The 22,962-nt window shown below is 34.1% G+C and overlaps 1 protein-coding gene across 5 annotated transcripts in view; it reads left to right on the forward strand.

The window, feature by feature from the left end:
- Positions 1-22,962, forward strand: part of CNOT2 (CCR4-NOT transcription complex subunit 2) — a 125,319-nt gene that overhangs the window by 91,568 nt on the left and 10,789 nt on the right. For 4 of the 5 annotated variants that reach the window (XM_079774215.1, XM_079774214.1, XM_079774216.1 and 1 more), the window contains 10 exons: positions 8,349-8,496; positions 9,222-9,404; positions 11,669-11,748; positions 14,315-14,440; positions 16,221-16,345; positions 17,290-17,410; positions 17,507-17,663; positions 20,058-20,119; positions 20,209-20,258; positions 22,352-22,452. In XM_079774215.1, the coding sequence (XP_079630341.1) occupies positions 8,349-8,496; positions 9,222-9,404; positions 11,669-11,748; positions 14,315-14,440; positions 16,221-16,345; positions 17,290-17,410; positions 17,507-17,663; positions 20,058-20,119; positions 20,209-20,258; positions 22,352-22,452 (1,153 nt within the window). The remainder of the gene's footprint in view (positions 1-8,348; positions 8,497-9,221; positions 9,405-11,668; positions 11,749-14,314; positions 14,441-16,220; positions 16,346-17,289; positions 17,411-17,506; positions 17,664-20,057; positions 20,120-20,208; positions 20,259-22,351; positions 22,453-22,962) is intronic. The other variant, XM_079774218.1, reaches the window with a different exon arrangement.

The following is a 22,962-nucleotide window of genomic DNA, read 5'->3' on the forward strand; positions in this document are numbered from 1 at the left end:
CAAAGGAAGAAATTCTTCTTGGAATGGATACAGAACTGCTTAAACTTACGTTTTGTCAGATTTGGGTGGAAGTGATTGCATAGTACATAGGGTACCCAGAAAATGATGGTATCCAAGTAACTTTTCATCCAGAAGTTCATGATACTATGCACCAAATGATAACTATGGAAGCCAGTAAACAGAATCTTGTGTTCAAGATTGCATGATGTTCTCTACTTCTTTGATAAGATTTTAGGTATACTTTACAGGTTTCAATATGCCTGGTCTTCCTGAAGCTGTCTACTAGATTGAAATGAACAGGGAACCAGGAATTAATTTCTCCTGGATATTCAGTGCATTGAAATTAAGTGGCAGTAGAGCTGGAGTGACTTTTCCTTACTTACTAAGAAGCTACTCTTTACTGGGTGCTTTCTATATGCCTGTTATCTTAAAGGCACCTGGGTAAACTAGCTATCTGGATGAATCCATTACACACATTTGTATCTGAATTTTCAGAGGACCCAGACCTGTTGCTGGAAAAGGAAATAAACTTGTCTTTCTGGAATCTGAACTCCTAGCTTGAGAGCAGTAGCTTAGTCTCATGCTTTCAACAACATCTTTTGGGTCTCCTGTTTTAAGAGCACCTATGTGAAGGCTACTTATTTTATGGAGAACCAGAACACAAGTAGGGTGGTTCAGATGATGCTATTGACAATTAGTATTGCAAGTGACACATTTTGGTAGCTTGAGGAAATTGGAGGACCATTTAACAGGTACTTGAATTAAAACTGAATCCTCTGGGAGTTCTTGCTCTCAAGAAGCACATTACAGATGAAGTTGATATTTATATATAAATTATTAAATAACAGCCTACAGTGCTAAATCATAGGTTAAAAGGGATGGCATGGACATACGGTTTGGAGAGAAAAGCACAGTAAGCTGCAGTAGAAAGGACGGTTTCAAAAAGGAGATAGGAATTGAGTTTAACCAGATACTCACTGAATGCCTACCATATATATGTCATCATCCTAGGTACTACAATGTGTGGTAGAAGAGATCATTCTCTTTTATGACATCTTCATGTAGTGTACATACTGCTGTGGTACATACATGCATTTGTTTATTGCATGTCTTCATTGCCTTTGTTTCTTCAGTACTCTACATGGCAGACACTCAGTAAATGTTTGTTGAACAATGAGCAAGATACTGTCCCTACATGTAATACAGTAGGATATGTACATGTTACTTTACTACCAAGTGGAAGAAGTACAGAATTTAATGGATATTTCAAAGTCAGGAGTAATCACATATCTTGGAGAATGATCAGGAAAGGATTTACAGTTGAGGCCATTTTGACATTGGCTATCTGTGAAACTACATGTAAGGTTGTTTGAGTAGTGTGAACAACATCCACAAAATGGGATATATTTGGGAGTGTTGTATTTTATTAAGGCAAGGTAAACCCATTAGGCTGTTACATTGGTTTCAGCTAAGAAGTACAATATTCAAAATTCAGTATCTTTGCTACTTTTCAAGCTCAAGAACACAACTATTGCATACAGTTCCCCCCCCCCCCCCCCCCCACCGACTCCCCGAAAAAAAACCACAACAACAACTATTTTCTGGTTGTTTTTTCCTAGTCCATTACTTCATTGGACTATCTTATTTTATCTTTACGTTTAAGATTTCACAGCTTCAGCCCTAGCTGGTTTGGCTTAGTGGATAGAGTATCAGCCTGTGGACTAAAGGGTCCTGGGTTCAATTCCGGTCAAGGGCACATGCCCAGGTTGCGGGCTCATTCCCCAGTAGGGGGCATGCAGGAGGCAGCCGGTTAATGGTTCTCTCTCATCATTGATGTTTTTATCTCCCTCTCCCTTCCTCTTTGAAATCAATAAAAATATTTTTTTAAAAAAAGATTTTACAGCTTCAGTTTTTAAATTTTTTTAAAGTTTAATCCTTACACAAGGATATGTAATTGATTTTTTACTTGAGAGAGAGAGAGACATAAATTGGTTTCCTCGTGAACGTGCCCCAATTGAGGATCGAACCTGAAACCCAGGCATGTGCCCTGATTGGGAATCTGACCTAAAACCTTCTGGTGTATGGGGCAACCCTCCAACCAACTAAGCCATCTGGCCAGGGCTAGTTTCAGTTTTAAAAGATCATTTGGCTATGTAGAATATGGACTGGGTGGAGGTGAAACAAGTGACAAGAGAGGAGATAAGACTATTACTATAGTAATTCAGGCAAGAAAAATAGAATGACTTGGATGAGTGGTGGAGGTGTTTAGAAGTGTCAGATATTTTGGTGGTAGAGCTAATATGATTTTTTGATGGTGGGATGTGAAAGAGAGGGAGCAAGTCTGGTTTCTAAGGTTTGAGACCTGTATTACTTTGTGAATGTGTGCCACTAATTCATAATGGAAACTTAGCTTGAGGAGGAGTACAACGTATAGATAGGAGTTTCACACATTTGTTCCACAGGTAGGGTTCTGGCTGCTGACAAATCTCACCATGAGGGGAGGCTGGCAGCGGGGTGGGACTGGGGACTGTTGAGCGGCGGTGGCGGGCTGCTTGCTGTCTGGGACTCCTAGCAAGTGCTAACAAAGTAGCAACTTATAGTTGAAGAGCTAAAGTCAGTTAGCTCTATGTGTGCTTCTTGTCTCATACATCCTAAGATGCAAAGTAAGCCTCCTCCTCTAGGCATATCACTTGTCCTCATTTCATACATCTTGCTGTTCTCCCAGACTGACCTCTTGTAACATTTTTATCCCTGACTCCTCACCACCACCACCAAATACCTGGCTAGGTCTCTTTCATTAATTAATTCATGTACTGTCTCCCCCAGGAGACATTTTCTGATCATCATATCTATTCTACTTCCACAAAGTTAGTCTGAGTTGGTGGTCATTCCCACACACATCCAAGCATACCATACATATACTGCATGTAAATACCTCAATTATGGCAGTTTTATTTTTTAACTAGAGGCCCAGTGCATGAATTAATGCACCAGTGGGGTCCCTCTGCCTAGCCTGCGGAATTGGGTCCAAACTGGCTCTCCGACATCTTCTGAGAGGTCCCAGGTTGCGAGAGGGTGCAGGCCAGGGAGGGACACAGGAGGTTGGCCAGCCAGGGAGGGACCGTGGGAGGGCTCCAGGGTGTATCCGGCCCGTCTCCCTCAGTCCCGATCAGCCAGACCCCAGCAGCAAGCTAATCTACCAGTTGGAGCGTCTGTCCCCTGGTGGTCAGTGCACATCATAGCAAGCAGTTGAGCAGCCTTAGCATATCATTAGCATATTATGCTTTGATTGGTTGAATGACCAATTGGACAGTTAGCATATTAGGCTTTTATTAAATAGGAGGATAGTCTTTATTATCTCTGTAAAGTAATAAAAGGGGAAATATTCTAGGTGAAGAGAAGGCTTTGATAAAAGGTTCAGCGGGGAGATCTGGGGAGAGGATTGAAAAAGTTGGACGAAGATTGTAAGTCACATGTGGTATTCTAATATATATAAAGAGCTAGGTGGCGTCTCACGACCAAACGGGCGACCGGTCCCCATGAAGTGCATGGAGCACCTCTCAGTCCCCCCTCTCCCCCAGTCCCCGAGCCGCTCACCATACGGGGAGGCTGGCAGCGGGGTGGGACTGGGGACTGATGAGCGGCAGTGGCAGGCTGCTTCGCAGGGTGGCCGTGAGCTTAGTGGAGCAGTCACCCAGGCAGCAGTGAGTTTTGCGAAGTGTCCAGCGGCGAGCTTCATGGGGCAGCAACAAGCTTCACGGAGCAGTCGAGGGACAGAGGGGAGCATCGCGGAGCGTCCCAGGGCGGGGACCTTCACGTAGCATGGCAGGGCGGCAGAGGCCATGCAACGGAGGCCAGGTTAGGCCTAGGGACCCTAACCATGCACGATTTCATGCGTGCTGGGCCTCTAATGTTAAAAGAATATATATTGGGTAAGTAAAATATTAATTAAGATTAGAAGAGATATATGTCAGTTATCAATAAAACTGGGAGGAGAATGAAATAAAGATTAGAAGGATTTTTGGAACTTGACATAATTTTCAAGACTAAACTGCGATTGGATTTAATACTATAGAATAGTGTACCCTGCAACTGCTATAAGAAGTGGAAAGTGATTGGTTAAAAGATGGAATTGAAATAGGAGTTACGAAATTGGTTCATTATTTTTATTCATTTGTGATCTTGGGCAAGTCACTTAATGCTTAATGTTAGTTTGTCATATATAACTTCGTTGGATGATCTCATCTATAACTTAGTTGAATGATGATCTCTGGAGATTTTTCTGTCTCTAAGATCTTTTGATTTTAATAAAGGAAAATGAGTAATGAAATAATGTTAGAGGGAAGATTAATTGGCTAAATGCAGGACAGTTTGGAGGTAAGAAGATGGTTGTCCTTTGTCGGTTGTGGGTAGGACAGATGAGTTCCTAGGGGAGGCTACTTGCTTTGGAAATGGAAAGGAGAATACTTTAAGCAGGTCTCTTGGATGAATTAGGGATTTCCTCCCTTTCCTTAATATAGATTTCAGGAGACTTAAAGTATGAATATTTAAGGATTTGGTTGCTGTAATTGATTTTTTCCTTATAACTTGTATTTTTATATTTAGCCAAAACTTGAATAAAGAATGACTTATCTTGCCATAAATATTTAAGGGATGTGCTCTTAATCAGTTTGTGCAGTGGAAATAATTCATGGAGACATTTCTTAGATCATAGGCTTTTGGATTTCTGAAAAATGATTAATAAAGAATTCAATTCATTCTTTGATTGTTTAGCACCCTGCCAAATATGTAGCTTTGTATTTGGAATATGTTCATATATTTCTCCTAACATTGTATTACTCTTTATTTATCAGTTTGTCAAAATGAAAGAAAAATTTGGTTTAGAAAAGTTTTAGAACTTTTCCTACTGCTTTTTAACAGTTTTTTGTTGGTGGTGGTGGTGGTGTTTTATTCCTGATCTGTGAAAAGGGGAGTAAATACTCTCTCTGTAGGATTGTTATAAGGAGGAAAAGAGATGAAGTAGCATAATGTTTGACACATGGTTCTTAGGTGTGTGATAAATTTTAATTCTACTGCCCTGCCAATATACAAGCTCAGGCATACATATTTATATTTACTGTTGTAGTTATTTTATGCCAAAAAAAGTTTATGTCCCTTCCCCACTTTTTTCTTTCAACTTACACATATTCTTCTTGGTATACTAGTAATATTTTGGAGATGAATTTCCATACTTTTTTTCTAATTATGCTAGAAAAAGAGTGAATTTTTCCCTCCTCTGACCCTACTCTGTTGTAATAGTTTGACTTACAGTGATATTCTTTATGTCTTAAAGGAATTTGATTTCTTTAAAATAACTCAGTTCTTAAGTATTCAAGGATTGTTGATCCAGTATGAAATTGATGTCCTCCTTTCTGCTCTTTTGATTATTTTATACCTACCTAGTTCAAAGTACATCTCAGACCTTTTGAATTTATTAACTTTTTTGTTAAATTAAGCATGTTGAAGAAAAAATAAAAGTAAATGCTAGTCTTTGAGTTTATTTATTTCAGTCTTCCTCCACTCTAAGCACTATAAATTAACTCATTTGCCAATTCCTAATTGACTACATAACCTTACCCATTCTTATTTCCTTCCCTAAAGGTTTTTGCTAATGTCCAGATAATCTCATGCTTCTAAAGTTACAAATTTTCATAATACCACATAGAATAATTTGTATATGAAGGGTTGAAATAAGCAAATCTGGATGGGTTTTATAGGACTTATTAATTATTAGGAAAAAAGCCTGAGGGTACTAGATTTTTGGAAAGTGTATGTTTATAGTGAAGAAGTTGTAAAGAGAGTGAAAAGGAAAACCAGAGGAAAGATATAGAGAAAAAAGGGAGAAAGAAAATGGAGGGAAGAGAACAAGAGATGAAGGTTTAAAAAAAAAGTTTGAGGAGAAATAAACATTCAAAAATGGAAAAAGAAAGCAAGAGAAAAAAAATGCATTCATTAGGCACTCATAAGGGAATTTAGTGTTATATTGGGCTCCTAAAGGGCTCTAAACTCTAGTCTTGGTTCTTTGGGTCACCTTGGAGAAGTCAGTTAACTTATCTGAAGCTCAGCTTCCTCATCTGTAAAACGGGAACTTTGGACTAAGTGATCTTTAAGGTTCCTCTGGCTCTAAAATTGTATAATATTTCTTGTTGGTTAGTCACTGAGAAAAACATTCCTTTGGGAAATTTGCAGCTATAGCTGACTTTTGGACAATATATTTGGGGAGAAGGATGCAAGCTCCCTGAGGATAGGAGCCTTTTTTCTCTATCTTGTTCACTACTATATCCCCAGCAGCTGGTACAGTAAATGTTTAGTGAGTGATGTGAAAATTATCACTTTGGTGGTTCGTTTCAGGGAGCATCTAGTGGGCCTAGGGGAAAACTGTGTTTGAAAGAAGGAAAAGAATGATTTCTTCTGAAGATATCTTATATACTTATATAGGTTGATTTTTAATATTTTGTTCTTCCTTATTTTGTCCCAGATTCAGAGAAAGTGGCTGCAGGTAGTGGTATACTCATCACAAAACTTATAGTGATCAGACATATAGTAACTAAATCAACATGTAATCTAGGCCAGTTCTCTTCATGTGACTTAAAGAAATGCAGAAACAAGCTTGGGTCTTCATGGAACATGAGTGAAAAAAGTACCCATAGCCTATAGTCATTATACTAAGTTGTATACACTGGCTTCATTCAGTTGAGAAGCAAACGTAGGCTGAGTACTGAGGCTGGTAGATTCAAGGGAAATCTTAATAATCCACTGGTATCCCTAGATTAGAAGGTGGAACATAGTTATGCCTAAAGGTAAATTTTACAAAGATATTTGAAGGAAACATTCATAATATATTCCCCATTTTTTTGAGGTCATAGTTTCAAAATATGCAGGTTGTTGCAGTTTTTGACACAAAATTAGACCAAAAGGAGGGGGTAAGGGGGAGTCACAATAAATCTCTACCAATTGTCATCTACTTATTCATTAGCACTCACTCCCTCTTAATCACTTTTATTTAACCTCCAGTTAGAATAAGTTTGGTTGACTGATGTGCCATTCCACGTAGACAGAAACAGAAAGCATGAAAAAGTGTGGGTCTGGAAGATGGAGGCAATGGGCCATTCATTCATAGGCATATATGATGACAAGTTAAGCTGAACAGTCCTACTTTGAGAGAGAAAAGGGGGAAAAATAAACATCTAGCACATTAGGTATCCATAATAATAATTCTGAGTCATTAAGAAAATAATAATTTGTATTTTATATTAATAAAAGGTAGGCATTATGTCATACATTTTTCTAAAAAGCTTATCCCAAAAATTTATTTTTTAATGTTTTACATCTGAATATTAAATCCTCAGTAGTCTTTAACAATACACCTATTGGAATGCATTTATCACTACATCTGGCCCCAGGAGTGCTACTAGATAAATAGAAGGTGACTCTACTTTGAAATTTATTTATTTTTAAAATATATTTTTATTGATTTCAGAGAGGAAGGGAGATGGGGAGAGAGAGAGAGAGAGAGAAACATCAATGATGAGAGAGAATCATTGATCAGCCACCTCCTGCACTCCCCACATTGGGGATCAAGCTGCAACCCAGACATGTGCTCTACCCGGGAGTTGAACCATATCCTCCTAGTTCATAGGTCAACACTCAATCACTGAGCCATGCTGGCTGGGCTACTTAGAAATTTTATACATATATACATATATACATATACACACACACACACACACACACATATATATATACATATATGTATATGTATATATATTTTAAAGTTTTGTTGTAGCTCTGTCAGGTTGCGTTTAATCAGTTGCTTACATTTTATGTTGGGTTTGTAAAGACTATAATATTGAGAAGTATGTAAGTATAAATAGTGGTAAAAAGACTTTCTGAAATGCATTTTAAAAGGATCATATAAAAAATTAAAGTTAAGCAAAGCAAGGTTAAATGTCTGTGTACTTCAATTATTTAAAACAAAAACACACAATTGCAAATTTTTTTAAAGTATATTTGTATAAATTGTTTTTATTGAATATCAATCATCTAATTTGTTTGTCATTGACAGACATAGTTTATTGTAAAATAGTAATATGAAAGCAATATCCATTTATAATAAGTTTCAGACCAGGACATTATTTTTGTTAAAATCAGAGTCCATTTGGAGTGAATTGAATATATTCATTTAAAATTTGCATATTATATTACATGTTAGATAATTTTTATATGTTTTAAATTACCAACTCCAGAAGATGGATAACAATTTCATTCCTGATGGCAATGAATTTCCTTCTTCTGAATTTTTTTAATAGGTGCACTAGGCCTTCCAATGAGGGGGATGAGCAACAATACCCCTCAGTTAAATCGCAGCTTATCACAAGGCACTCAGTTACCGAGCCACGTCACGCCAACAACAGGGGTACCAACAATGTCACTTCACACGCCTCCATCTCCAAGCAGGTATTTATTGGTGGACCAGCATATTTCTCAAAATGTATCTTTGTAGAGTAAGCAAGCTTTTCAGTTTTTCATAAGGTAACTAAATGATTCAGTGCCTTTCACTGAGGAAAAGAAAGTTGATACCCTCTGCTAATTTTATTTCATTGCAAATTGATAAGTCTAGTGTAAGATGTTTTTATCCTGCAGCTAGCATACTGGTTGTCAGCTGGTGGGTATTAAGGGTTAATTACCACCAGGGGGGCTTTTTCAAAAGCTAGCTCTCTTCTTCAAAGGAAGATATGCAATTTAAAATCACTCCTTAGATAATTCTGATTATTGCTCCCTCACCACACATCCATTGCCTCTAGTGAGAATAAAATAAAACAGATTACATAGATGATGCATATTAGTATGAAGAAAGTAGAATGACATACATTTGGAATGAAATTATTCTAATATATATGTGCGATACATTTGTATTATTTTATGTTATAGTCACAGTAATAGTTCTCTTATCTTAGAATATCACTGTATATTAGTTCCACTGTAATTTCCCTTGTTGGTTTATTTACTTTGGCTTTTTTTTTTTTAAGAGTACAATGGCTGGACAAAAGAAATTAATAAAAATTAGCAATGCAATTTGAAAGTATATTTGAAGTTCTAGGATTAGGTCAATTGATTATTTACAGAGAATTTTAATGAGTAATTGTAGAGAGTTTATTTAGTATAATGGACTTCTTTTTCAGGGGTATTTTGCCTATGAATCCTAGGAATATGATGAACCACTCCCAGGTTGGTCAGGGCATTGGAATTCCTAGCAGGACAAATAGCATGAGCAGTTCAGGGTTAGGTAGCCCCAACAGAAGCTCGCCAAGCATTATATGTATGCCAAAGCAACAGCCTTCTCGACAGCCTTTTACTGTGAACAGGTAAGATGTTTATTGATACTGTGTATAATTGTCTTTGTGGGTATTTTCAAATTTGCCTTTTCACATTCAGCATTCTGTTCTTGAGTCGTGGCTTTTGTCTCATAAGTGTTTCATCATATATTTATGACCAGAGATTCTCTTTCTGTTACACATCACAATTTTAACCTCTCCAAATTCAAGACACATTCCTTTGAAAATCAGTTTTATTTTAGAAAGCACATTATAGCTTTTTATTGTTGCTCTTAGAAGAGGATTGTTTTTAGGTTGCCACCAGGCAGATTTTTGTTGGTGTGTTTTTCCTCTATTAAATGAGGCTGGTCACCTGTGCATTAAGAATTTTATACTTGTGAATAGGACATATTTGACTATTACTGCCTTGCTTCACTTAGGCTTTGGTTAAGTACCTTTTCAACTGAAATTCAGTTTTGTACTTACTTTGGAGACTTTTTGAACAAAGGCTTTCTCCGACTACATCTTTAGTATTTGAAAATTGTCATGTCCGGGGATTTAAAACAAAAAGATGAACTCTTACACCTTTTCACGCCTTTTTGCACTATCCATTCAATATACTCTTATGCAAATAATAACAATACATGAGAGTTGTATATACAATGTAAAGCTTTCTTTCTTGCGAAGATAACATTTAAGTTTGCCAATATTTTTTAAATGGGGAACACCAGGGAAAAAGAGGACCTTGATCTAGTTGGTATCATCATACCCAGTTATTTCACTTTCTTTTATCTAGTACTTGTAAAATCTGAATTAAAATAGGTTATTAGGACATTTTCTTTTTAATCTTCATCTCATAAGCTTCAATTCTTACTTTTACTTAGACTTAGGAACATTTCTTTTATAATCATACTGCTTTTTAAATTTTAAGTTATTACTTGTAAAGGGTTATCAAAATTCTCATCTCCTTGATAGCTTCCTAATCATGCAATACTTCTTGAGCTTTATCACATCTTTCCCCATTCTTATGGTATTGTTCATTGAATGTATATTTAAATTTTTGCCTTTCCATATTTTTTCACATTTTAATTGTTTTTAAAATAATTTGTTTATAAACTGTCAATAATACTTTGGATCACTAAAACCCGGCTATTACTATTGATGAGTTATATTTATTATAGAATGTTTTCATCTCTTAGCACTTATTCAGTGTTTGAGGGTACCTGTATCAGCAATTCTAATATGCTATTAAACCAACATTTCTATAGGCTTTCCTGCTCTTCTCTAAAGTATTGTTGTTGCACAGCTGCATATTTTATGAAAATATTGTTTGGTCTTAGTTTTTTGGATATAGGCAAAAAAACAAGACACCTGTTATCTTCAAACAGTTTATTTAACCCTAGTAAGAACACGGATACACTGTCTTTTATGACACTTTTTGACGTTAAAAATCTTACTCTCATTGTAGAATTGGCATTAATTCCTTTTGAAATTCTTAATTACTTCTGGCCTTGTTTTAAGTTGAGTCTTATTTTTTGCTTTTGTTTTTTCATTTTTAGGCTTGTGCAAAAAAATTTAAAAAAGAAGGCACTTGTAACTATTTACCAAGTACCCATTGTCCATTAATTTTTAAAATTGAGGGGACTATAGGAAGATATATTTTTCTTTTAAGTATCTGAAAGATAAACTATATTTATATAAGAATGATGTGTTTTATAACACTGAATTCAGTTAATGAAAAGCACCATTTACTTCAGGTGAACTAAATGTTTGAGTGCCTATTATTTCCTCTTGAACACTTAAGGATAGAGGATGCACAGTTGAATAGGACGTGGACTCGGTTTATGAGGAGTGTATTTTCTAGTTGAGGAAGAAAGATTGTATGAAAAAAGATCTTTTATGGACAATAACAGTAGCACACTTTACCAGTAGTAGAAGAAAAGTATTCAGGAACAATGGTCCTACACTAAACTGCATAGTTTTAAGGTTAGTTCTGCCAGTATATCCAGTAAGTTGACTCTCCAAGAAGACTAAATGGTACCCTTAATCTTTGTTTTCTTCAGACTTATAAATTTTTTGGTTTTTTGTTTCTTAAGTCATCTGTGTAAGATGTTTGGTTCTCTATTGTTCATGGAAGGTCTTAGGGAGATTTTAAAATAAATTTAAAGAATTAAACTCAGGAAAACAAAATTAGTATTTGTTTTAAAACATATTGTTATTTTATATGAGGAGACCAAAAGTATACACTTTTGTTTATCTTCATCTGAAAGTTAGTGTTCTTACTGTATATCTAAAATTATTTTCTATGTACCCAGTATGTCTGGATTTGGAATGAACAGGAATCAGGCATTTGGAATGAATAACTCCTTATCAAGTAACATTTTTAATGGAACAGGTAAGCTTATTCTGGAGATAGTACCCTATAAACATATGGTAGATCTTTGAAATATAAAGCAATTGAACATACTGGTCTTAAAATATTACAGGATATTTTTTTTGTGTGTTAAATTGGTAGAATTTAATCTAGTGAGAATTTGACAGGAATAGGACAATTCAGTGAACAGTTTAGAGATATTTAAATATATTTTTCACTTGGCATGGTAAAAACATAGTTTTATAACTTCAGTATTATTTCCTTAATACCTAGAGGACCATAAACATTAACAAAGTCTTTATATATGCCTCCAAATCTTTTTTGCTTTAGGAACTTTTCCTATCCTCAGTCCTGTCACCATTCTCTAAACTAGGTTGGGTGGTATGGCATTCTAGCCATGAGACCCAGAATGAAGAAATCTTTAACATTATATGGAGCCACTTACAAGTTTTTCTTAACAGTTTTAATACTGATTTTGGCATTTTAACCCTTAGAAATTTTATGTGTAAAATTCAAAATTAATTACATGGAAAACCAACTCTGATATTGACAGTAAAGAATTCTCGCAGTCTGTTGATTTCTTTTAGCATCTGCTTCAGACCAAATAGGAGGCTTTGTTGCTATTCTGCTACAGGTTTCATTCACCCTCTTCCACCCTTGCCTCCTGAGAAAGGAAATAAAGGATGTTGTTATCCAGTAAAGGATGTTGTTATGGTCATAGGAGCCAAAATGAATATGATTGTTGAGAGAGAAATGTATGTAAAAGAAGTAGAAGGTTTAAGAAGGATCAGTTAAATGGAGCATATGTGGAATCTTGAGAGAAGATTTATTAATGAAATGTCATCTGTGGCTATAGACTTTGATTTTTAAAGTTCTCTCTTTAGCAGCATGGGTTGATCAAATGAGACTTTAAAATTCCAAGTTTTAGCATTTAAAAGTTATTGATTTGTGTTCAAGATGTTAAAATAATACGAAGTACCACATCCCATTATTTCTAAAATGTACATTTTAAAAAATATTTTAGTATCTCTGAAATTAAACTGCATCTCATAGTTTAAGGCAAAAACATTTTAAATGTACCATAAAGTAACTGTCTGACAATGCCATCTTATATTCTGAATTACGGTTTTATACATGTCTATAAATTTTAGAATTATTTTTAAAATTCAGTTTTAACTAAAAATATTTCACAATGGGAAAATTGTTACTAAATCCCTAAAAATATAAATTTGGGGGTTATCTGTTTTTAAGTAAAAACTATTTTCAGTCAACATGGCAATTTAATTTCATCTTAGAGGACCTGAATATGTGTATTAAAAATTAATATATAGTTAATTTATAATCAAATAATTGAAGAGAGATTACTATATAGATTAAAACTGTGTGAATTGTTAATTTCTATTTTATTCATATAGTATCTTATTAAAACTTAAAATTCATCGACTCGACTTCAATTTAAAAAACAACAACAATGGGTATGAATGATTTTATCTTTTACCCTTCATAATTTTAAATTGCCACCTAACTTGCAATGTTAAGAGAGTGTATTTTTCTATCAGCAATTATCTTGAGATAAAAGTGTTTTTTCCCTCAGAATTTTCTAATTAAGAAACTTGGGGAAAAATTAAAATTAACTGGAAAGAAGGCAAAATAAAGTGAGAATGGTTATAAAACGCTAGGTAAAAGAAAAGCTATATTGCAGGCTAAAACCAAGGTAGAAATTAAGTTCTTTAAAAATTAGGAATCAAGATTGTAAGAATTTTAGAATAATAGAAGTTAAGAAAACAAGGGGATGATTAAAATAGGCAAAGTATAAATGTTGGGTTAAATTTTAATTTTTAAAAGGAAGCAAGCTGAGTTTGTAAAAATTTAAAATGAAAAATAAATTTTATCTAACATATTTATTGAGCGCCTACTGTGTAATAGGTAAAAAACTTTTGGTCTTTATATCATATTCCCATGCTTCCTAAGCATTCAACAGACATGGGAACCCTACTTATGCTATCCTGCTTATTTCCCCAAATCAAAACGCACATGCACTCACACACATGCATATATACCTGTAATGAGACCAATAGACCACAGGAAAGAAGTTCTTCTGGTTTCTGTTTCCACTGCCTGCCTTCAGATCTGATTCTGGCCATTTGCAGGAAGCACTGTTATTCTCACACTTGTATATAATTGAAGCTCCAAGCATTTCAGATAAAAGCTCTACTTTGGGATATAATGAAAAGAGCAGTTATATCACAATAATCTCTCTCTTGCTAGCTAAAAAGCTATAACTTTAGAGTATCATCTTTCACTGGGGAAATACAATGTACCACCTTATTGTTTATTCTTTACCTTAAGTCTCTAAGATTTAAAATTTTTATTATGTTAGTTATATTTTGCTTTGCTGAATTGTTCATGAAATTCTTTTATGTGAAACCAATCCATAAATATTTATTATACACCTGCATATACCTAGTACAGTGCTGTGCATTATATAGCAAGAAGGCACTGTCATTTCAAATTATATTATGGTTGGCCTCTAATATCTATAAAATGTTGGTTGAATCAATAACTGGTGTTCCTTCTTATTATTTAGATGGAAGTGAAAATGTGACAGGATTGGACCTTTCAGATTTTCCAGCATTAGCAGACCGAAACAGAAGGGAAGGAAGTGGTAACCCAACTCCATTAATAAACCCCTTGGCTGGAAGAGCTCCTTATGGTAATTAAGCTTTTTAATGATGGCCAATGAAAACTTTCCATTGCACATACATATACACATACTGATAAATGTGTGTGTATGTTTTCTGATCAGAGTAGTATAATTTGTTGGAGGTGATATACCCAAAGTGTATTTTCCTCCCAGAATACCATCATAGCAAAGTTAAATGGGAAAACTTAGTTTGTACAGAAACACCAAAAGGAAGTCCTCATTGGTTTTCAGAAGTTATTTTCTTCTGGCAGTTCTGCGTTAATACACCTTAATGATTTTGTGATCTGCCTTTTATTAATTTGTCACACATTTTTTAAAAGAATACATTATTAGTGATTAATAATGACTGACCATACAGTAAATATTTTTTTCTAAGCGAGTTTTTTAGCCTCCACACTATTGACATTTGGGTCAGATAATTCCTTGTAAATGAGGGGCTGTCTTGTACATTATAGGATATTTAGCAACATCCCTGGCCTTTGCCTACTGGATGCCAGTATCACCTCTTACCTCTCACCCTTCCCCCATTGTGACAACCACAGATGTCTCCATAATTGACAAATGTTGGGGGGAAAAATTGCCTCCTGTTGAGAACCACAGCTCATGGGTCATGTATAGTTTATGTAGACTTTCTGTCACCATTAAAATACCCCATTTTACTGACTCTAATAAGAAATTTGTCTGATAGATGCTAAATGAAGAGGGATGCTAAATATTTTCCATATATTCCTTGACCTTTAAATGTTCAAATGTATATAATACAGGATTTATTTGTATATTATAGGACAGTTGTAGAAACATGTGCAGTAACAATTTAGACATGAAAATTATGTAGCTGCAATGTAGCCGTATTCTTTGTATTCGTTGCACATAATTGTTTCTTTTTGGCAGAACCTGATAGAGACCAGTAGCAGAAAACAATGAACTTAGAGGGATCAGTTCATCACTCTTACAACTGTTTTTTCCCATTTTCAACCTAGAAGGATTTCCATGCCTTTCAGAATATGAATACAAATAATATATGAAGAAGGGAAAAAGTAATTGTTCATATTCTGAAGTTTCCAAATCAGTCTTCCAAAAATAACAAAAAATGATCTGGAAGTTGAGTACCTAGCTACTTGGTTCTCAGTTCAGACTCTAATGTTTTTAACCTTTCCTCATAGGTCCACTTTTTCATCCCTTTAATCATTCCCGTTGCTCTCCTTGGACCAACTCTAGTTTCTCCATATCGTTCTTGAACTGTGGCGCCCCAAACTGGATATTGTTCTCCAATAAGGGCCTGACTAATGCCAAGTATAGTGGGAGGATTACTTCCCAGTTCTTGCATGTTTTACATCTATTACATGGAGTCCAAGAAAATCTGAAATAATACGGAGTTGTTTAATAATTGATTGCAATTTGCTCACTCTGTAAGTCACTTTCAAGTAGAATACTGACATGTTCTCTTAAAATTTATTTTGTTCATTTGTATTTGACAACTGGTATTTATAATAGCTAGTCAAATATTTAAAGCAAGCTTTTAAACAAAAAATTATTAATGATTATTATCAATATCAAATTATGTCTTAAACACTTATTTCCCTTGCATTATTTTATAAATTGAGTTTTTAATCAATATATAAAAATTTAGTTCTTTATTGTTATTATGAATACTAATTTTTTTGAAGTATGCTTTCAGAGCAAAATAAAAATATTTTTGGTATATTATGAGGGAAGTTAACTTTTTATAATTTTTAGCAAAATATCATAAATATCAATTGCAATTCTCTGGATTATTTTCATTACATAGTTGGAATGGTAACAAAACCAGCAAATGAGCAATCCCAGGACTTCTCAATACACAACGAAGACTTTCCAGCATTACCTGGTTCCAGCTATAAAGATCCAACATCAAGTAATGATGACAGTAAATCTGTAAGTAACTGAGAATTATGTATGTTAGTGATGTAGTGTTTTCCCTTCAGATTTCTCTTATATTAACAGTTTTATAGACTATAGACTATATTAAGGACTTACTAAATGCTATTACAAAATTGTTTATCTTGAATATTCGTAATAATCTAACTTCTGAAGAATGTGGAAACTCTTTATAACTTAGAAGATAGCCTATTTTTTTCCTATTTCATATAGGTTTGCAAATTTCTGTTGAACTTCTCAGAGTTAATTTAGACTTTTATTGTAGTCCCTGTCAGCTGGATCCCATGAAGTTTGATATTATAGCCTTCTAAGGAGCTGTGTTTTTCTTGAGTAAGTTTTCTCCTTGAAGAATCTTTATACACATTTTTATTCCTGTGTTGATTCAGCCAACTCAGCTTCCTCTTTCTGACTTAACGAATATGTTTATTTCTTCCACATTGCACTGAAAGTAGCTTTTTTTTGTGTGATGGGAGTTTGTATATTAAAATACTTGATGAAGAATATTGGGTAAGAATTAAAATAAATATGAATTTTAAAAGTGCATATGTTCTGACTTACCTTGGAGGTTTTTATGGTGATGTTTAGGTATTTAGTTTCTCTTCTAAATGAAAGTATTGAAGACTTGTAATTTCAAGTGTATCCTGAAGCATAAAGTCCTGAGGTGATAGTTAATGTATTTTGTCTGTGACTGAAAATCTGAGATAAATAAGAATATTTTTCATTTATTTCTTGTCCTTTAAATGTTCAAGTGTGTATAATACAGGATTTATTTGAATACTAATGGGACAGTTGTAGAAACAAAAAAATGTAATGTAGAACTTGGAACACAGGTAATAATTTACTACCAAATTAAATATAATAAAGAATGAATAGAAATGTGAATTTGAAATTTTTATACTTAACAAAAATTAATGTTACATTTAATTTTTTTTTCATGTTAGAATTTGAATACATCTGGCAAGACAACTTCAAGTACAGATGGACCCAAATTCCCTGGAGATAAAAGTTCAACAACACAAAATAATAACCAGCAGAAAAAAGGGATCCAGGTGTTACCTGATGGTGGGACTCCATAAAATACGTCAGTGGTATTACAGAATTATTTTATTTTTTTACTTTTTCAGCAAAGATAAAAATGACTATGTTCTTCTTATTCAGGTCGGGTTACTAACATTCCTCAAGGGATGGTGACGGACCAGTTTGGAATGATTGGCCTGTTAACATTTATCAGGGCAGCAGAGACAGACCCGGGAATGGTACATCTTGCATTAGGAAGTGACTTGACAACATTAGGCCTCAATCTGAACTCTCCTGAGTAAGTTTTTTTCTTTCCTTCCACATTTGTACATAAGACCTGCCTGCATATCATCAAATTGTATCACCTGCTGCCACTAATTGTTGCTGTTATCATGGGTCATTCCCTCTCATATTAGCTCCTGTATCTCTGTCATTTCACAATATTACTCCTCTTATAATTTGGCAGTTTAAACACATATATGATCTTTCCAAATCCTGACATCTCAGCTCCTTGAATTTCTCTCCTCCAGAAATCTTATCCCTCTACTATACCTCACCTGCTCACCTCTTTTGTCATCCTTTTGAGTTTGCCATTACTAGTAACTTTAGTTTCTCTGTAATTTTAAGTTTGTGCTCCCATGCCACTTCTTATCTTCTTTCTCTCTCCCTGTAGTGTTGGCTCCTGTAATCATTTGACTCTATTGGGACCTTCAATCCATTCTTTTACCTTTTTGTTGTTCCAAAACATCCCTGTCTCTCTTTCCCTGCAGTGAACTCACTTCCTTCTTACCCAGTTAAATTTTCTGGTCAGTCATACTGCTCATCTACATATACTCTTGACTGCTTTGCCCCTCTCCTGCTTTGTCATACTTGCATGGCAAAAAACTATAACCCTGGTTATATCTCCACCTATTCTATTTTTGACCTGTGCTACTGAGCCTGGCGGGAGAGAAACTTACAACTTCACTGCCTGGTTTCAATGTAGTGTAGGTGTATAGCCAGGACGGGAAAAGTAGGACCTTAATTCTGCCAACCATAGTCATAATGGCATGCCTAGTCCACTTATTCTTTTGCTGTCCTATGCAACTATTTTAGATTTGCCTGTTCAAACCCCTGTCCTTACTCTCAGGTGATGGCCTTGGTTTTTTATTTCTATTTTTTTAAGAAAGATGGAAGCAATCAGAAGAGAATGTCAGCATAGTCCTCCAAACAAATCTAACTATTTACTACCATCTGCACTCCCCTTATCTTGCACACTGTTGTTGTAGTTGACCCATTCTTTTCTTTGTTGGGTTATTTCTGTCAGCATACAAATATGTTGTTACTTTCATATTAAAAGTACTTCTTGATCTAATGCCCCCATTTTTATATTCTCCTTGGAAGTAAAATTCTTCAAAAGAGCCATCTCTGTAAATCCCATTTGTCTTCTTCTATTCTTTGTTAATATTTTGTTCCTGCTACACTAAAACTACTCTTGTCAAGGTCATCAAATGACCAGTATGTTAATAAATTCATTGGTCACTTTCAGAAACTTACCGTTTTTTGACCTGTCAGCAACATTTGACATACATGGTAGAAGCACTGCTGCATTGCTTCTCACTAGTTTAACTGCTACCATCCTGTTTTGAATCACCATCCCTTCTTGCCTGGATTATTCCATTAGCTAATCACTGGTTATTTTTTCTTCTTCCTTTGCCCCACACAATCTCTTCTTTACACAGCAGCCAGGACAATTCTTTTTGAATAAGTTTATCCTCTGCTATATACCCAGTAAGGATTTATAGTTTCGTTATGATTAAACACCCAAAATATTTACAGGCCTTCTAATATCTGTAGGCCTGATTTCTGTCTCTCCAACAGCTTCTCCCTTTGTTCACTCTGTCACAGCTTCACTGGCCTTCTTGCTGTACCTCAGACATGTCAGTTTTAGCTCTGCCTTAGTGGTTCTAGCAGTTAGCTCAGACTAGGATAGTCTTTGGCAGATAAATAATGGTTAATTCCTTACATTCTTCAAGTCTTCGTTCTTATCTGACCTTTTAAATGATACCTAACCTGATACCTATATTTAATTATAAACTAATCTACTCTCTCTGCCCCTCCACTAATGGGGAATATTATTTATTATGTAAATTGTTTTTGTCTGCCTCCCTCCAATCCACCATCCTGAACCAAAAAGTAAGTTTCATTTTGTCAGTGATCTTTGCGTTGTTTGTTGATGTATTTCAAGCACCTGTAATGGTTCCAGGCATATAATAAGCATTCAATAAATATTTGATGAATTTGAACTTTTGCTTTTAATAATTACTGGGTTTTTTTTGGACCATAAAAATGGGAAAGTAATTTTACTTGGGGCATGGCATTAATGAATTCTAAGCATAGACATAGATATCTATATGTCCGGTTGTTCATATGGAAAAAGGCATGCAGGTTATGATTATTACAATAGCTTTATTGACTCAAAAGAATGTCACAATGCAACTGTAAACCTACTTTTGCCAACCCCTGTATATATAAAACCTTGTTTCAGTTTCCTGCTGTATATAAGTCATAGTAAACCCAAGAAAGGAAATTAGAAATAAAAAGTTAATGTTTTTGAAGTTAATTGTTTTTCCTGATTTCCTGAACTAAAATTAGAACTCTTTTTTTCTACCCTGGACTTCAGAGTGTTTTTTTTTCCCCCTCCTTTATTCAGAAATCTCTACCCCAAATTTGCATCACCCTGGGCATCTTCACCTTGTCGACCTCAAGACATAGGTAGGAGATTGTATTTGTGTTAAGACCTTTAAAAAATATATTTATAACTGAGAATCAGTTAATAAGGCTTTTTTTATTTTATTATCTAGACTTCCATGTTCCATCTGAGTACTTAACGAACATTCACATTAGGGATAAGGTGAGTGTAGTTTATTATTCTACTCAGCATGAATTTATAAGTACTCAGGCACTGTTTTTCAGTTCAGATAGCATAATATTTTAAAATAATTAGCAATGGTCTCAGGTATGATTTCACATGTTCATTCAGCTATATGTAGCAATTTTATTTCTACTTTGGCTTATAATTTTAATGTTTTGATGAGGTTCTGGGTTTTTTAAATATTTAAAAATGTAAAATATTTACATTTTTATAATGTTTTTCAACAAAACAATCTTAGGACTGATAAAATATTGCTTTATAGTTATCAGTAACGGTACAACCATAACTGTAGTTGATGGGAATAAACTAACTTGAAGTATTCAATAGATTCCTTCTGATGTTCATAAAGAAGAAGACATGCAGGTTATGATTATTACAGTAGCTTTATTAACTCATAAGAATATTACAATGCAACTGTAAACCTACTTTTGCCTATATATATATATATATATATATATATATATATATATATAATCGTTTTTTAGATTTTATATTCTTATCAGTTAGAAAGATTTTCTTATAGTACAGATACAAGGTTTTTAATAGAACTATATATTAACTATTTTAAAACTGTTTATGACTTTTGGCTTTTTTCTGTATTTTGTTTTCTACTTTTGAATTACCTAAAATTCTAGTTATAAAGTAATTGTTAACAGATTGTAGCTTTAATCTTTTTTTTCCCCCCTAGTCAAAGAAAGAAAGAAAGAAAGAAAGTGGGAAACACTTACTTTAGGGAAAAGAACTAAGAGTTTATTTTTGTTAGAAATGGTGTCTGGATTTTGGCCTTGTGAAAGGATATAATACATTAAAATTACATATTTGTGTTATTCATATGTGTATAGTGGCTAATGGTAAATGACAGTGTTCTGCATCTGTACCATGTAGTTGTGTAGCCAAATCAATGTTGATGTTGTGGACAGGCAAGTAAAGAAATATATTTCTCACTATGTCTTAATTCTTGAGTTAGGTGGAAGATAAGTATGAGATGGAGATAGATATCTTTTTCTATTTTTGGATTGTGTGATTTGCTGCCACCTCCATTATAGGGCTCTTTTGCTCCCAGTACCTAAAGGTTCCAGACCATTTCTCAATGCCAATTTAAGAAATACTAACAGGATGATTTGACACATTTGGTACTGCTACCTGAATGGGGATAATATGAATGGAGAGAAAAATTACATTCAGAGAATGTGTAACAGTTAAGTAAATATTTAGATAAAGGATTAAGTAAAAAGATAAAAGTATTTTTGTTTTGGTGAGCATTTAAGATTTATATTAATATCTCACCATTTATATATTTGGTGAGAATTTGAGACTATTGAACTCACATTTTATAGTTTGGTAGGCAATTAATTTGTTTCTGCTTTCTGAGGGACATGTAAAGCAGTCATTTTATACATTCATTTAAACAAAAAAAAAGCAATCTCTTCATGATTTTTGTACTAAACATCCATGATTTGCTAAATATACATAACCAACTGATTTGTGGTTGAGTCATTGTCAAATGTAGATTCAGTAACATTTCCTATGAGTCTATCAGACATTCTACAAGGCTTGTTCACATACAGTCACTTAGTTAATTTCATTTTCATTCTTAGTAACCCTTATAAGATGTCATTGTCTACATTTTATAATTGAAGTTTAGAGACATTAAATTACTTGGACATGGTATGTTAGTAAGTAATGGAATTAGGTCTTAAATATATAAGTTCTGAATCTTTGAGCACAATGTTTCACTATTACTCCCACATTGGTTAACTAATAAATCCCTTAAGTAAGACATTCAGCATTTGAACTCATTTGGAAGTTTTTATTTAGCTCTTTTCCTAGTAGTACATAAAATAGATGTACCAGAAGTAATAGTTAAATAACTTCAGTCACTTAAATAATAAACTACCCTAAATGATGAAGCTCTCCTTTAGAATTATAGCTACTTGTATAATCATGTAATAGCAGTAACCTGCTATAAAGAGAAGAGTTTCTGTTTCTGTTTTTACTTTAGTGGTAGCAGTTATATGATAGGATTTTCTGACTTGTTTTACATTTGAGAATAATTTATTTCTCTTTTCCAGCTGGCCGCAATAAAACTTGGCCGATATGGAGAAGACCTTCTCTTCTATCTCTATTACATGAATGGAGGAGACGTATTACAACTTCTAGCTGCAGTAGAGCTGTATGTTCAAAATATTTTTTAAACAATTTTTGTATTATAGTGGATCTTGTTTATTCTGAAAGCTGCTTTAAAAAAAAATGATGATGGCTATAGTTTTTGTCTTTTTTAAAGTGCAAATATTTCTCAAACAAAAATTTATTTTTAAATTTAGTAAAATAAAGTTAATTTAGATTGAAACCTTAGATTACTATGGCTTCATAATCACTGTGTACATAAAAAGAATTTTAAACTTAACCCTAAGTTTGTAAGAAGCCTGAAGGCAGAATCAACTTGGATCATGGATTTGGTGAATTAATTTTTATAAGATATGTTTTATAACTGTGGTTCATCTGACTCCTTGTGGAACCACATATGTTAATGACAGTCAATTTCATCATTTAATAAATATCTATTAAATATTATGTGGGCAAGTCACTGTACATATATCTTGTGTGTTTTGAAATATTGATAAGATAAAATCCAACTTAAATTACTGTTAACAAGTTGGTCCACGGATATGTTTTTCTCTGA

Source organism: Cnephaeus nilssonii (assembly GCF_951640355.1).
Source record: "Cnephaeus nilssonii genome assembly, chromosome: 6".
Lineage (NCBI taxonomy): Eukaryota > Metazoa > Chordata > Mammalia > Chiroptera > Vespertilionidae > Cnephaeus > Cnephaeus nilssonii.